General features: G+C 35.2%; 1 protein-coding gene across 13 annotated transcripts in view; it reads left to right on the forward strand.

The window, feature by feature from the left end:
* Positions 1 to 17839, forward strand: part of LOC105473327 (oxysterol binding protein like 8) — a 214553-nt gene that overhangs the window by 135281 nt on the left and 61433 nt on the right. Inside the window, exon 1 of one of the 13 annotated variants that reach the window (XM_024790181.2) lies at positions 2943 to 4448. The exons of the other annotated variants lie outside the window; for them this stretch is intronic. Within the exon in view, the coding sequence (XP_024645949.1) occupies positions 4304 to 4448 (145 nt within the window). The 5' untranslated portion in view covers positions 2943 to 4303. Of the gene's footprint in view, positions 1 to 2942; positions 4449 to 17839 lie in introns of those variants that run through there. 13 annotated transcript variants of the gene reach the window in all.

Consider the following 17839-nt stretch of genomic DNA (forward strand, 5'->3'; position numbering starts at 1 on the left):
TAATAATAAAACCAATACTTACATACCCAGCATCCCAGATTTAGAGGAGATCTTATATATATCTCCTGATCCTTATCTCTTCCCCTTTATATGCCCTCTACGTGCTCCAGGTAACCAGAATCCTCACTTTTGTGTGCCTTTTGTTTTTTTCTAGTAATGTTACCATCATGTGTGCATATCTAGACAATTTATGGTTATTTCTTTAAACACTATTTAGAGTGTGTTTGAAGAAAAACTTTAGACAAATTAAATTTAACAGAGTTTGAGTGAGAACGATTCATGGATTGTGCAACACTCAAAACCAGAAGAGGTCCAGAGAGCACCACTCTGAAACATAAGCAGTGAATATTTATAGACAGAACTCAGAAATACAGAAGTAGCTTGATTGGCTACAGCTGGGCTTCTGCCTTATTTGAACGTGATCTGATTAGTTTGTTGCCTGTGATTGTCTGAAGCTCACCTGCTTGTGATTGGCAAAGATCTGCCTATTTGTTACAAATATTAGATTCCTAAGTTAGGTTTCTGTTCATTTACATACCAAAGTTAGCTTGTAGTTCATTATTGGGAACTAAAAGTACAGAGGTAGCCTCAGGCCATTGGCCTCCTGCTTATTTAACAGTAGCAAGCCCAAACCTGGTTGGGTAAGGAAAGGGCAACATTGCTGGAAGATAAACTGAGCAAGAGTCTCTGAGCCATAGTTTGTTAATGATTTATTTGAGAGTTTAACAAAAGTCGTCTGAAGAAAGCATTTGACAAGATAATTAGTGGGTCTTGGGAAATACAGGATTCATTATTGCTTGTGGTTTAGTTACTGGACACCTGGCAGGAATATGACCAGGAGAGGTATATTCTGCTTTTTAGCTCACCATGTTCTACCAGGAATAAGTAAAAAGTAGAATGCTTCCTTGTTTTGGAAGTATTCTCAACTGATCCAAACATCAGCTTGGAAGAAAAGAAGTTTTATCAGCATACAGTCAGACACACAAGCCAGTGTCAACAAAGAACTTGGGCAGAGCTCACCCAAGCAGTTTGCCCATGTGTCAAAAAAGATGGTGCATGCATGTTCTCACTCATAGGTGGGAATTGAACAATGAGAACACTTGGACACAGGAAGGGGACCATCATACACCGGGGCCTGTTGTGAGGTGGGGGGAGTGGGGAGGGATAGCATTAGGAGATATACCTAATGTAAATGACCAGTTAATGGGTGCAGCACACCAACGTGGCACATGTATACATATGTAACAAACCTGCACGTTGTGCACATGTACCCTAGAACATAAAGTATAATAATAAATAAATAAATAAATAAATAAATAAATAAATAAAATACTACCTATGGAAAAAAATAATAAAATGTAAAAACAAAAAAAAAACAAGGTGCAGTGGCAGGGGGACTTTTTGGTAATGACATCTCTTTTATATTGAACGTCCTGTTTCTATACCCCATGCATTCTTGATTTATCATGTTTTAGTACAGTTTTATCTTCTAGTACAGCCTTTCTTAACTGGGGTCTCATGACAGAAGTAAATCCTATAGGAATATTTTCTCTGTTTTCCCAAAGATACAGTGCATGGTTGGAAACATTATAGATGCATGGGAGATAAATTTAATTCATCTTGAACAATGGATGCCTTAGTACATTAGGCTTAATTGTATTGCAGAACCCCAGCTGAGAAGGGTCTGCTGTAGTAAATTATTTTAAGAGGTACATAGAAGTTAAAATTTTGAGACCTTGCATGTCTAAAGATATCTTTATTTTACTCTAATATATAATTGATAATTTGGCTGGGTATGGAATTCTAAATTGAAACTAGTTTTCTTTCATATTTTGAAGATATTGGTTATATTTTTGGCCTGCTTCCAGTATTGTTGTTGACATCAATAGCCTATCTGATTCGTGATCCAGAGGAGCTTGGTGCTGTGAATTATGTGCAGAAGGGTCCTTTGGTGTAAATAGGGTTGACTCTCAGTTTTTACTACTGCTGGTTTTGATTTGGCTTTCTTGGATCTGCAAGACCATGACTACTTGTTCATCTCAAGGTTTGCAGTGTCAAATTTATGTTGTTAATATATCCTCTCCTGGATACATACTTTTGGGATATATATACATATTTGTTTATTTTTTTAAAATACCCCTTTTCTTGATTTTACTTGAGTTTTAGGAGGGAACACATTTGTTCAGTATCTTCATTTTGCCATTTTAACCTAGACTCTTTTAAGAGTTTATATGTATCATCTCGTTTAATCCTCGTAACAATCCTATAATATCAATACTACTATTAGCATTTTATAGATGAGAAAACAAAGACCCAGAGAAATTAAGTAAACTGTTTAAGTATTTCTAGGAAAGATAAAACAGAGATTTGAATGCAGTTTAATTTCAAATCCTGCTTAACTGTTATACTAGTATAATGCTGTTTGTGACATTCTTTATGCTTTTAAAGGCAAGCAGCATTGCATGAATTATAATTATTTGTTGTCTACAGTTAATGATAATGTACATTTTATGATATGGAGAAAAGCAAAAAATAATAACCAAACCAACCCCTAAAACCCACAAACTTGCTGCAATTATGGGTATTAGTGGTAAACTTATTCTCCACTAATTGATTTTGAAATGCCTTTGCCCAAGGAAGAATATGTCATATGCAAGAAACTGAGTTTTGCCTGGTGTGGTGGCTCACACCTACAGTCCTAGCACTTTGGGACACTAAGGTGGACAGATCACCTGGGTCAGGAGTGTGAGACCAGTCTGCCCAACATGGCGAAACCTCATCTCTACTAAAAATACAAAAATTAGCCAGGCATGGTGGCAGGTGCCTGTAGTTCCAGCTACTTGGGAGGCTGAGGCAGGAGAATCACTTGAACCCGGGAGGTAGAGGTGGCAGTGAGCCGAGATTGTGCCACTGCACTCTAGCCTGGGTGACAGTGAGACTCCATCTCAAAAAAGAAAAAAAAGAAAGAAAGAAATTGAGTTTTGTTTTTTTTGTGTGTCCTTTCTGGTAAGGACAAAGTCTTAGATTATATGAGATCTTGTGCATGAATAGAGAACCAGCCTTGAAGTGTATGCATAGTAAGGAAGGAAACTGAGATCTTGTGGTAAGATACCTATGAAAACGAACCACGAAGTAAATTTTAACGCAGTTGGTTGTTGTCCAGCTGAGTGGGTGTATTTTCAGATTGAAAGAAATAATTATAACCAAAAAAATCAATCTACAGCATATAGAGAGAGCAACTGATTAGAGCTTTTAAATTTGAATTAAGGTAGGGTAAGGTATATGGATTTTAGTATAATTGGGAGAGAATTCTTTGGAATTTTAAAGATTAGGTATAAAGAGATGGTATCATTATAAGGATAGGAAAGTACCTGTTAGATTTAATGACGTGATGTCAATACTAGTCGCTTAGTTTTAAACATAGTACATTTGTCACTGTGATAATAAAGTTACTTTTTAAAAAAAAAATTATAAGCCGGAAAGACTCATTGATAGATTGTATATTTTGAACAGTTTAAATATAATTAAGAGGAACAGTAGCAGCTCGTATTTGTTTCAAGGAACATGTTAGAGCATACAGCATTATGGTGTCATTTTAATCTCCTCTGTTGATTGGTTTGCGCTACCACCGCCTTAATGACTCATATACCTGCTGGAGGCAAAACTTAAATGTTTATTCTCTGCTTTAACTGTTGGAATCCATCAACATTGTGCTTGAAAGAGTATCTTTCTTTATGAATTTTTAATCATGGCTGAGGCAAGCTGTAGATTAGATATAAATCTAGAAGCTTCAGGGAAGATAAAAAGCATTACATTTATATCCATCTTTGAAGTAAGTAAAAGCTGGGAAGGAAGGACTCAGAAGAGGTGGGAAGTGTGGCCGGATACTACAAAAACATAATGGATGTGATAAAAGGATTGCATTTTTAAGAAGAGAAAATGACTTTGTTACTTCATCTTGAATTGCTAAGTATTGATCTTGCTTTATTTTCCTAAAGCAGCAATTCAGTGCAGGGTGGCTTGATAAAAAGGGAAAACATTAGTAGAATAGCCTTTAGTGTTTATCAGTTCATTTTTTTAAAAATTAGCAGCATGGTTTAATGCTTTTTCTGTCAGGCTTTCTCTATCTGTTTACTGCTGATTTGACAGTCTTTGGTCCTTCTCCTTTGCTGTTAAATGTGTGTGTTCTTTGTTTGTGGTGGTGGGTTTTGCTACAGTTGGATGTGAGAGAAAAGCCTGTCTTTGCCATATTGGTCTGATTAGCCTCTGGGTGAGCATATACATTAAATAGACCTTCTGAGCTATGAAAGAAGAGAGCTCACAACAACGTAGATTTTCTTCATGTACTGGGGTTTCGTCTGTTTTATTTCCTCCACGGATTGATGGCCGAAAGCTTGTTCGGAATGCTTCATTTGGAGGATACAATGAACTTTCTCCTTCATTGCCAGGTTTGTGTGTTTAATCTTGCAGTTCTAATTTCTTGCAGACTTTTAATTAAAATAAACCAGGCATTTTAACGTTTTAAAGCTGCTTTCATTTGAACAAAACAATTCTGTAGTGAAAGCTTAGGTTTCAGTAACTGCTGCTAAACAGCTTGGCTTTTCCATATTTTCTCTTAGAGTCTCTTCAGCTAAAACTTGAGAAGTAATGATTCAGTAAAGTGGGAATCTTGAGTGCTTACGGCATAAATTTTTGCTTTAATTATAGAAATATTATGACCCTTTGATAAAATTAAAGCCCTTCTAGACTTGAGATAAACACAAAATTATATAAACAAACCCATTTCTCTGAGGGTTTACCAAATGAAACCCAGATATTAATATTGATATTTGTTCATTTTTTGCAGAATGGTAGCTGTATTAAAGTTGATGTTTAATGTAAGCTTTAATTTCACCACTTTATTATCTTAATGTTTTTATCTTAAATTCCTAAATTTATCTCAGACTGTGACTAAAGTGAAGCTTTCTACTCAAGTATAGTTTTTGAAATACCTTAGTTTCTTCTTGTTGTTAGATGTATTTGTGTGTGATTAATTTTTGTCATGAAAATGTATGATATTTTTAGAGTTATATTTATTAGGCATTTGACAGCTATGATTTAGGCATTAAACAATCGGTCAATGAGATGTAGATATAAATTGATCTTTTATTATTTGAAATTGTAGCAAATATTTGAATATGTTTAAATAATCTTTTGTTTTCCTTTCAGATTTTTAAACACTATATAATTATGTCTACTCTTTTAAGGTTATATATTCTTTTAAAATAAAAGTATTATTTAATAATGATGACAAAGAAATATTGACTGAAACTGATACTTGCATTTATATATTTTTTCTGACACTTAGATTTTGTTGAATTAAATTCCCTATTTTCACAATAACCTTTATTCTTGGCTTTTTGAATATTCGTGTTGATAAGTGGTATATATGTTCTTTTGAGATAGTGAAATGCCTCATAGAAAGTGTTCACCTGGGCAGTTAAATAAATTATTATAAATTGACTGATTTCATTCTTTTCTAAGAGTGTTTCACAAAAGAATTGGAAACCATAGTCCTCAACTCTCCCTAAGTAGCATAAGCTTTAAATAGCACTCATAATCCATATTAAGTCTTCTTAGTGTAGCATGGTTACTCTCATGTGTCTTTCTTATGTTTTAAGTGGTGTAAATTTTAGTTTTTTGTCATTCAGAAGTGGCTTTGCAAATACAAAATGCTGAGATTTTTTTAATGTTAAATATTTTTTATTTTAAAATGAGTTTCATTTCTGTATTTGTTTCTGTCTCTTTGTTTGCATTTTTTAAGCCAACAAGCTTGCTAATATAGTTTGCTGACCTTCATGCCACAAGTCTACTTAGCTTTACAGAATAATCATGTGACCTTGATGAACAATAGAAAACTTAGCTTTTAAGTTTGGTACTTATTTAATTAGGCAGTTAAAGGCAAAATTGTCAGTTTATCTTGTCAAAGAAATATTAAAAGCCATCTTAGATGGATTTGTTTTTATAGAAAAGTAAATGGTTTACTTTGTTTTCTAATTCTTGAAATAGAGAAAATCATATTCATAGAAATGATTCTATCATCTCCTTAATACAACCAGCTGTGATAAAAAGCTCTATAAAATCTGCTTTTATCAACTAAGAAGTAGAATGAAATTAAGTGCTTCAAAGAAGTGGCTTTTTGTTGTGTACTTAAGGTAAAAGTAAAAAGTATGTCTAGTATCTCCTGATATATACTTCATTGTGGTATTGAAAAAATTATTTTACATGCATTTGCTTTTATCTGACGAAATTAGAGAAAGATTTGTTCTTCATTAGTGATATTTAAAGATAACTTTTTCTTACTGCTTTGAGCATAACCCTTTTTAAATTTTAATTTTCCTGAAAAAAATCTTTTTTCTTTTAGTCACTTCTGCCTTAATAAATATGTCAGCATAGCCTTTTTCTTTATGATTAGCTATAACATGGATGTGACACCCCTGCCCCGTACCCATAGTGATGCCATGATGCAATGTGTTTGTTTATTTAGTTCATATCTGATTATCTATCTGTTGATCTCAGCTGTTACTTCTAGATAATGCTCATTTTACTAATCTCTACAACAGTACCTACAAATTGGAGTAAATAAACTTTGAGCAAAGAAAGCATCTATAGACATCTATAGATTGTACATTTTAGGGCATAGTTGTTCTGTGTATTTTGACTTCTCAGATTTTTTTCTTGGCTCTTGGCTGTATTCAATATAGTTGATGTAGCAATTCTGTATTTGTTTTGTAGATACTTATAAAATATTTATTTGTAGATTTGTATATATAATTTCATTTTAATGACTGAAGCAACATAAAATTTGCTTTATTATATCACAACATTAATGAACCAGGTATATCAAAAAGATAACGCCTTATCAATGATGATAGTACTTGCATTTTGTGGACAAATTAGAGGTTAAGGGCAGAACACTAATTTATTCAGGGATAATATTCCATTGCATTAGCAGGAGAAAGTAAACCTATGTACTTACACGAGAGATCATCTAATGTGAAATTTCCAGTAGATGGGAAACTGAAGTCCCTGGAATTTAAGGAACTTACCATGGTTATATAATTACTTGATGGAAGAGTTATTATATTCACTCGAATTATTGTGAGACTGTGACTACTTCCAAAATGAAAAGATTGGAAGAAAGATATGACAGACTTTTTTCAACCAGGTTGGAATGTCATTAGTTTTTCTTTTGGGGTTGAGCTTTAGGAAATTCTTTTTTATTTGCTTTGATGGCTAAAAGCATTTCCGAAACGCATTAGTATGTTTTTTTCTTTTCATATGAAGAGAATATTATAGCACTCTTTTGCTTCAGTCTTAAGTACTTTATCACTTTCATGCCTTTCTCCATTAGAGAAACTGAATCATTGGAAGTTAAGTATCGTGCCCAGTGTTATACAGCTAGTAAATGGTGGTGCCAGGCTTGACAGATAGTCTGACCCCATAGCTTATTCTCAGGTATCCCTCTGACTTCATTATATGTAGTTATTTTACTGTATTATAATTTTTGTTTGAACACTTGGCTTCTCCCTAGACAATAGCCTTTTTAAAAGAAAGGAATGATAGGGAACAATGTCTTTTCATGTTTTTATCCCTAAATACAATGTGTTGTATAACAGATAGGTATACTATAAATACTTACATTTTTTTATACACACACACACACACACACATATATATACTTGTGCTTTGTTTTTGTTTTTGTTTTGAGATGGAGTCTCACTCTGTCTCCCAGGCTGGAGTGCAGTGGTGTGATCTCGGCGCGTTGCAACCTCTGCCTCCTGGGTTCAAGGGGTTCACCTGCTTCCACCTCCCAACTAGCTGAGACTACAGGCATGTATCACCACACCCAACTAATTTTTGTATTTTTAGTAGAGACAGGGTTTCACCATGTTAGCCAGGCTGGTCTCAAATTCCTGGCCTCAAGTAATCTACTTGCCTTGGCCTCCCAGGCCTCCCAAAGTTCTGGGATTACAGGCGTGAGCCATCATGCTCAGCCTAATATTTATATTTATAAGAGGTGAATTCATTATTATTTTTTAGTTGGTTGAAAGGATGGCCATCTGTCAGTCTACATAGTCATCATTCTCAGTATCTGCTTTTTTGTTTTTGTTTTGAGATGGAGTCTCACTCTGTTGCCCAGGCTGGAGCACAGTGGCGCAATCTTGGCTCGCCGCAGCCTCCGCTTCCTGGGTTCAAGTGATCCTCTCACCTCAGCCTCCCAAGTAGCTGGGATTACAGGCGTGTGCTACCACACCCAGCTAATTTTTGTGTTTTTAGTAGAGACGGGGTTTCACCATGTTGGCCAGGCTGGTCTCGAACTCCTGACCTCAAGTGATCTGCCCACTTCAACCTCCCGAAGTGTTGAGATTACAGGTGTGAGCCACCTCGCCTGACCTGAGTATGTGCTATTGTTATAGGTTCTATAACCTCAGAAAATGTGAAAGTCAGCGTGAGTGTATGTTGCAGAGTGAAAATGGAGAAGACTACCTGGTTTCCAGTCCTCACTTAGCTACTTAATGACCATTTGGAAGGAATTTGGCTTCAATAAAATATCCCAGAGATACTCTTATTACTTTATGTAAGTTAAAACAAGAGACAGAATATTTTGGAGAAAGGCTATTAAGAAAGTAGTGAAAATCGGCCTGGCATGGTGGCTCACGCCTGTAATCCCAGCACTTTGGGAGGCCAAGGTGGGCAGATCACCTGAGGTTGGGAGTTTGAGATCAGTCTGACCAACATGGAGAAACCCCATCTCTACTAAAAATACAAAATTAGCCGGACATGGTAGCATACACCTGTAATCTCAGCTACTCGGGAGGCTGAGGCAGGAGAATTGCTTGAACCCGGGAGGCAGAGGTTGTGGTGAGCTGAGATTGTGCCATTGCACTCCAGCCTGGGCAACAAGAATGAAACTCCATCTCAAAAAAAAAAGTACTGAAAATCATATAATTTTCTGGAGACGGGCTTTTTCATTCCAGGTCTCTAATTATTATTGCAAATATTTTTTTCAAAGTCAGCAATTAGTACACAAGTCAAAGATGGCCAGATATATAAGAAAATATGACATGAATGAGAAATAACTGAAACAACAGACAGTAGAAAGAGGCCTGTAAGACTTCTTGGATATTAGAGTGGTCAGATATAGATTATTGTTTTTAAAGCTCTGTTTACTATTTTTAAAAACATAAATGCAGACTTTCAAAATGGAATTATTTAAAATAGCCTGTAGATTTGTGAAATATTAGGATATAAATTTTAGAAATGAAATTAAACATAACCAAAATTAAAAACTCAGTATACATACTAGTAGCAGATTGGACATACAAATGAAGATAGAATTAGTGAAGAGGAAGGTAAGTCAGAAGAATTATTCAGGATACAGCAGGGAAGGAAAAGATGAAAAAAAAAGAAGTTGAGACATGCAGAATAAAAGGAAAAAAGCTGTCTGTTTTTGGTCATAAATAAAAGAAGTAGAGAAAATAGGACAAAAACAATCTTTAAGTGTAATGCCTTTAATTGAACTGATCAAAGATACTAGTCCACAAATTCTCAAGAAAACAAATTAAAAAGAAACTTACACCTAAACACATCATAGTGAAACTACAGACCATCAAAGACAGAGGGTGAAAACACCCAGATTTCCTTCACAAGAATAACAACAGTTAAACTCACACCTGTTTGACTTCTTTACTGAAACAGTAGAAGCTACAGGTGTACTTCAGGCAAAAGGAGAGTGATTTCAGATGGAAAGTCTGAAGTTGTAAGGATAAACAAATAACAAGGCATATATGGGCAAATTTAATAATTCTAAATCCAATACAAATGATGTCTTTTGGAGTTAAAAAGAAAGATTTGCAGTACATGACAGTTATTGTATATAAGCCGGAAGGGAGGTAAATAAGTTCTTCCAAGGCCTTTGTATTTCCCAGAAGGAGGGTAAATTAATAATTAACTTTAAACTTTGAAAAGTTAAGTATACATGTTTTAATTTCTGAGTGAAACCACTAAACAGAATGATTAACTTATGTTTTTTAATCTTGACTATTTTATATAAATAGAAGGCAAGATAGTAGAGGACAGTAGAGTATGGAAGGAACTACTAGAAAGTCCAAAATAAGATAAATATAAATCAAGATAAGTCAGCAATTATATTGAGTACTAATGATCTAAAGATTAGTATTTTAAAAATTCAGTACTGTGCTGTTACAAGTGACATATCTATATAGAAAAGAATAAAGAAAAGTTGGGGTAGGGAAGGACTGGGGATAAAAAGTGCTGCAAACCACTACTGAAAAGAAAGTTCCTGTATCTATTGATACCAGACAGAATAAATTTTGAGGCAAAAAGCATGAGTACATTATATGCCCTCAAAATATATAAGGAAATTTTATAGAAAACAACATGGAAACTAGATAAATCTGTACTTCTATTCTTCTCTTTGTAATTGAGGGAGAAAAGGACAAAAATCAGTAAATACATATCAAATAGAACTTCTCTACTAACAAATTTGTGTTAATGGACAAATATAGAACTTTATACCCAACAACTGTAGAGTATACCTTCTTATCTAATACATATGGTATATTTATAAAAATTGCTCATATGCTGTGCCATAAAGTAAGTTTCAACACATTTTAAATTATTAAAAGTATTCAGAACATATTATCTGACCTTATTTTTATGTTAGAAATCTATAACAAAAATTTCAATAAAAATTCTGTTATGTTTAAAATTCAGAAATATATTTCTAAATGCCTCATGGATCAAAGAAGAAATCAAAATAGAAATTGAAAAAATAACTGACTGAACAATTATGAAAGCATCACATATAGAAATTTGTGGAATATAGCTTTAAAATAGTGATTAGGGGGAAATGTTTAGCCTTAAGTGCATATTTTAGAAACAGAAAGGAGAATAAAAATTAATAAGCTAAGTATCTTTCTTAAGTTCAAAAAATAAGAGCAAAATAAATCTCCAAAATGAAAAAAAAGACCGTAATAAAGGTAAGAGTAAGAATTAATGGAACAGAAAATACACACACTGGAGAGTTTCAATAAAGCCTAAAATTCTTGGAAAAAGACTAATAGACAAACCTGTGGTGCGACTGAAAAAGAGTGTCACTGCAAATCAACAGACAGAAGGTTTTTTTTTTTTTTAAAGTGTAACTCTGATACAGTTAGCCAGTATCAAAAATAAAAAAGATATACAACTATAGATGGAGCATGTATTAAACATGTAAGAGAATATTGTGAACTTTTGTATGCGAGATGTACTCAAAAGTTCAAATGAAATAAATTCTTAGTAAATATCATTTACTAAAATTGTTTTTAAAAGAAACGGAATACCTGAATAGTCCTAATAACCATTAAGAAATTAAATCAGAGGCTGGGTGTGGTGGCTCATGCCAGTAATCCCAGGACTTTGGGAGGCCAAGGCAGGTGGATCACTTGAGGTCAGGAGTTCAAGACCAGCCTGGCCAACATGGTGAAACCCCATCTTTACTAAAAATACAAAAATTAGCCAGGCGTGGTGGCATGCACCTGTAATCCCAGCTACTTGGGAGACTGAGGCAGGAGAATCGCTTGAACCCAGGAGGCAGAGGTTGCAGTGAGCCGAGATTGTGCCACTGCACTCCAGCAGCCTGGGCGACAGAGCAAAACTCCATCTCAAAAAAAAAAAGAAAAAGAAAAACAGAAATTAAACAAGAAAGCACCAAATTCAAGTACATAACAAGTTCTGCCAAACATTAAATGAAGGAATAATTCCAGTCTTGCACAACTGCTTTCAGAGGATGGAAGTGCAGAGTGGGAAGAACACCAGTAATAGTATAACTTTGACATGAAATTCAACTGAAAGAGATTGTCCTATGATTTTTTCCAATCAGTAATGAATATGGATTACAAAACTCCTTAATGGTAGTAGCAATATCTTTTTATAAAGATATTGAGAGATACAAAGATATAAAGAGAACAATGCATTATGACTAAGTTGGATGAAAATCTAAGGAAGCAGGATTGACTTAACATTAGAAATAAATGTGGTTCACTATACTAACAGATTAAAAACAGAAAAAATAATATGGTTATCTTAATAGATGTGAGAAAAGTTTTGATGAAATCCAAATTTCGTTTTGGTAACTCTTAGAAAACTAGAGGGAGTGAACTTCCTTAAATATCTGTATCAGTACCTGTTCCAGCTGGACATGGTGGCTCATACCTGTAATTCCAGCACTTTGGGAGGCTGAGGTGGGAGGATTGCTTGAGCCCAGGATTTCAAGACCAGCCTGGGCAACATGGTGAGACTTCATCTCTACAAAAAAAATAAAAGATAAAAAAAAAAGACCTAGTAACATGTGTCTCTTGTCTCAACTGCTCAGGAGGCTGAGGTTGAAGGATTGCCTGTTATGGCAAGTTGAGGCTGCAGTGAGCTGAGATCACACCACTGCACTCCAGCCTAGGCAACAGAGAAGACCCTGTCTCAAAACAAACAAACAAAAAAGCAGAAAAATAAACCCTGTTCCTTAAATATCTATATTAATGTATGTACCAATATCAATATATCCAAATATATATAAAAATACATATATAAAAATATACCAAAAATCTACATTAAACATTATACTTAATGGTTAAATATTGACAGTTTTGAGATTAGAAACAAGACAAGCAAGAATGCCTGCATTCACTATTTCTAGGCAATATTGTACTTTAAGTGCTAGATAAATAGAACAGGGTGCACAGAAACAAACCTACACGTATATGAACATTTGACACATATTAATAAAGGAAGTTCTTTTCAATAAACGGTGGCAGGTCAGTTGGTGTCTAAATGCAAAGAAAGTGAAATTGTACGTGTATATCACACTGTACTCAAATGTCAATTCCAGATGTATTGTAAATGTAGATGCAAAAAGTAAAACTACATTATTGGAAAATATTTTTATGACTGCAGATTTAGGGAAGAATGACCTTTAAAGGAAGAGATTGCTAAATTTGAGTACATGAAAATTAAAAGCTCTTCACCAAAGGAAACCATATAGCCTATAAAAAGCCACAGAATAAGGAGATATTGGCAACAAATATATTTGGTGAAGTACTGGTATCTAGCCTACATCAATAATTCTCATATAATAAGAAAAGATAGACTTTTTTTTTTAAATGTACAAAAGATCTGAAGACGTTCTTCACAAAGGAAATTAGCCAATTAATATGAGAAAGTTCTCAGCACCATTAGTAATCAGGGACACGCAGACTAAAACTTCACTGACAAACTATTGTGCATCCACCAGACTGGCAAAAATATTAAAAAATTTTCAATACTGAAGTTACTACAGTTATGGAGAAAAGAGAATTTTTGCATAGTTTGGTATAAAGTTTCAGTTACATGTGCTCTGTGACCCAGGATTCCTCCTTCTAGATTTAAACCTTAGAGAAACTTAGGGGTGTCTACAACAGTACATTTCCAGGAATATTCATAGCACTATTGTTCATCAGGGGAAAGTTAGGAACAATCCAGTGTCTGATAATGGTGGAATGGATAAATAGTGGTATAGTCATGCGGTAGGATTCTAATCAGCAGTGAAAATGAATGAAGTACCTGCTGTGACATGCTAGTAAATAATTATTGCGCAAGTCAAGTTACTTTTGAGGAGAAAGGGTGGATTGTGATTAAGAATTGTATGGAGGAGGAATCTTATGAAATGTTAGCAATTCTCTATTTCTTGATTTGGGTGATGGTTAAGCTCTGTGTTAAGTTATACATTTATGTTTTAGGCATTTTTCTGAAGATGTGCTATATTTCACATTTTCTAAAAACCTTTAGAAATAAAAATGGAGTTCTTTCTATTAAATTTTTTATTAATTTATGAAATTTATAAGTTTCAGATAATATACAAGAATTAGACCCTTTTCAGGAACTCACGGTCAACGTGAACATCAAGATAATTGGAGTACACTGCAGTAAATACTTTAGTACAAGTATGTGTGAAGTGCTGTTTGTGTCATAGAAAGGAGCAGCTAACTATGCCTGCAAAGTCAAAACAAGGCCTCCCTGAAGGGGTGGCCTTGTGTCTTGAGAGGCACCATGGCATTGTAGAAACAGCATGAGTTTTAAATGTAGACCTAAGTTTAAATCAGCTCTGATACTTGCTTGTTGATGTTGGTCAACTTAATTTCTGTGAGCTTTAGTTTTTTCAACTGTAAAATATGGTTAATTTTTTCTGTGTGTAGCATTGTTTTAAGGATTAGAAAAAAATGAAACCTGTAGCATAGTGTGTTACACTCACTTGGGTTCTCACAAATAGGTATTGGTTGCTTTATTATTGCTTTTATTAATATTATTGTGTTAATTAGTATAAATATCATTATTGCTGATAAATGAATCAGAATTAGCCAGATATGGAACAAATTAAAGTTAAAGGCATATAGACTAGGTGGAATAGGATGTCAAAGCAAGAGAAACCCAATAAACTGGAAGAATAGGGAAAGGGTGTGTTTTAAAATTATTTTTATTGAGATATAACTTACATGTAATTAAGTGTGCAGCTTTTGAATTTTTAGTTGCATATAGACACGTGTAATTACTTCCCATAGCAGAAGGCTCTCTCACACCCCTCGGAGTCAGTATTTCCTCCAAAAAGGTAAACTACTGTTCCAAACTCTTAATGCCATAGATTAAGTTTGTAAATAGAATCATTTGGTATGTACTTTTTTTAAAATGGGTAGAGTTGGCTTCTTTCACTCAATGTTTGTTGTTCTTTTTTGTTGCTGTCTAATTTTCCGTTGTGTGACCATACTATAATGTATTCATTAATTTTACTCTTAATAGCCATTTGAAGTGTTTGCAGATTTTGGCTATTATGAATAAAGCTTCTATGAACATTCTTGTGCCTCCCTTTTGATGGATGTACACACTCATTTCTGTTGGGTATATCTAGGACTAGAATTCCTGTGTGTTAGAACGGGTGTACATTTAACTTTAATAGATACTGTCAAATAGTTTTTCAAAGTTGTTAGGCCACTTTGTGTTCTCACCAGTAGTAAACAGTTTCAGCTGCTCCATGTTTTCACTTGTACCTGGATAGTGTCAGTCCTTTTAATTTTAGCCATTCTAATAGGGATGTAGGTTTCTGTCTCATTGTAGGAGTGGGGAGGATAGTTGGAAGAGAATTTACTACCCCAAATCACTAATTTCATTTAACATTCCATGTTGCATTCATGAAAGTTTCATTTTTTTTACATTTTATTTTTAGTATTGGCATTGAGTGATCTTTTTTCTTACCAGAGAGGGAAAAAAGATCCCTTTTTTATATCATATAAAATTTTCAGTAAAATATTTGGATTAAGAAAATGGAACAGATTTTTTTAGCTATTGTATTAATAAACCAAATACAGAATCAACAGTATTATCCTTGATGTTCTAGAAGTGATTTTAAAATACTTTAGGCACTGGTACTACTTGACATTTTTAAAAATGCTGCTTTATGAATGTATGTATTTTTTTTAACATAGGCTTTTATTGGACTCTGACCAAATAATTATAGGGAAGAGTTACTAGTACCTGTCCTCAAAAATAGAAAAACCTCATTAAAATTAAAATGTGTACTGCTCCTTTTATGCCTACCACACAAGTCTCAATACAGTTGTACCTTTTTTTTTTTAATGCTTTAAGTTCTAGGGTACATGTGCACAACGTGCAGGTTTGTTACATATGTATACATGTGCCATGTTGGTGTGCTGCACCCATTAACTTGTCATTTACAACAGGTATATCTCGTAATGCTATCCTTTCCCCCTCGCCCAACTCCATGACAGGCCCCGGTGTGTGATGTCCCCCTTCCTGTGTCCGAGTGTTCTCATTGTTCAGTTCCCACCTATGAGTGAGAACATGCGGTGTTTGTGTTTTTGTCCTTGAGATAGTTTGCTGAGAATGAGGGTTTCCAGCTGCATCGATGTCCCTGCAAAGGACATGAACTCATCCTTTTTATGGCTGCGTAGTATTCCATGGTATGTATGTGCCACATTTTCTTAATCCAGTCTATCGTTGATGGACATTTGGGTTGGGTCCAAGTCTTTGCTCTTGTGAATAGTGCCACAGTAAACATATGTGTGCATGTGTCTTTATAGCAGCATGATTTATAATCCTTTAGGTATACGCCCAGTAATGGGATGGCTGTGTCAAATGGTAATTCTAATTCTAGATCCACTGATGGGTCTTGACTGTTTATCCAATTTGCCAGTCTGTGTCTTTTAATTGGAGCATTTAACCCCTTTACATTTAAGGTTAATATTGTTATGTGTGAATTTGATCCTGTCATTCTGGTTATTTTGCTCGTTAGTTGATGCAGTTTCTTTCTAGCATCAATGGTCTTTACAATTTGCCATGTTTTTGCAATGGCTGGTACCGGTTGTTCCTTTCCATGTTTAGTGCTTCCTTCAGGAGCTCTTGTAGGACAGGCCTGGTGGTGACAAAATCTCTCAGCATTTGCTTGTCTGTAAAGGATTTTATTTCTCCTTCACTATGAAGCTTAGTTTGGCTGGATACAAAATTCTGGGGTGAAAATTATTTTATTTAAGAATGTTGAAAATTGGCCCCCACTCTCTTCTGGCTTGTAGAGCTTCTGCTGAGAGATCTGCTGTTAATCTGATGGGCTTCCCTTTGTGGGTAACCCGACCTTTTTCTCTGGCTGCCCTTAACATTTTTTCCTTCATTTCAACTTTGGTGAATCTGACAATTATGTGTCTTGGAGTTGCTCTTCTCGAGGAGTATCTTTGTGGCGTTCTCTGTATTTCCTGAATTTGAATGTTGGCCTGTCTTGCTAGGTTGGGGAAGTTCTCCTGGATAATATCCTGCAGAGTGTTTTCCAACTTGGTTCCATTCTTCCCGTCACTTTCAGGTACACCAGTCAGACGTAGATTTGGTCTTTTCACATAGTCCCATATTTCTTGGAGACTTTGTTAGTTTCTTTTTACTCTTTTTTCTCTAAACTTCTCACTTCATTTCATTCATTTGATCTTCAGTCACTGATACCCTTTCTTCCAGTTAATTGAATTGGCTACTGAAGCTTGTGCATGCGTCACGTAATTCTCATGCCATGATTTTCAGCTCCATCAGGTCATTTAAGGACTTCTCTACACTGGTTATTCTAGTTAGCCATTTGTCTCATCTTTTTTTCAAGGTTTTTACCTTCTTTGCGATGGGTCCAAACTTCCTCCCTTAGCTGGGAGAAGTTTGATCTTCTGAAGCCTTCGCCTTTCCACTCGTCAAAGTCACTCTCCGTCCAGCTTTGTTCCGTTGCTGGAGAGGAGCTGTGGACCTTTGGAGGGGGAGAGGTGCTCTGATTTTTAGAATTTTCAGCTTTTCAGCTCTGTTTTTTCCCCATCTTTGTGGTTTTATCTACCTTTGGTCTTTGGTGATGGTGACATACACATGGGATTTTGGTGTGGATGTACTTTTTCCTTCTAACAGGACCCTTAGCTGCAGGTCTGTTGGAGTTTGCTGGAGGTCCACTGCAGACGCTGTTTGCCTGGGTATCAGCAGTGGAGGCTGTACATCAGCAAATATTGCTGAACAGCACATGTTGCTGCCTGATCATTCCTCTGGAAGCTTTGTCTCAGAGGGGTACATGGCCGTGTGAGGTGTCAGTCTGCCCCTACTGGGGGGTGCCTCCCAGTTAGGCTGCTCGGGGGTCAGGGACCCACTTGAGGAGGCAGTCTGTCCGTTCTCACATCTCAAACTCCGTCCTGGGAGAACCACTACTCTCTTCAAAGCTATCAGACAGGGACATTTAAGTCTGCAG

This window comes from Macaca nemestrina, chromosome 10, assembly GCF_043159975.1.
Source record: "Macaca nemestrina isolate mMacNem1 chromosome 10, mMacNem.hap1, whole genome shotgun sequence".
Lineage (NCBI taxonomy): Eukaryota > Metazoa > Chordata > Mammalia > Primates > Cercopithecidae > Macaca > Macaca nemestrina.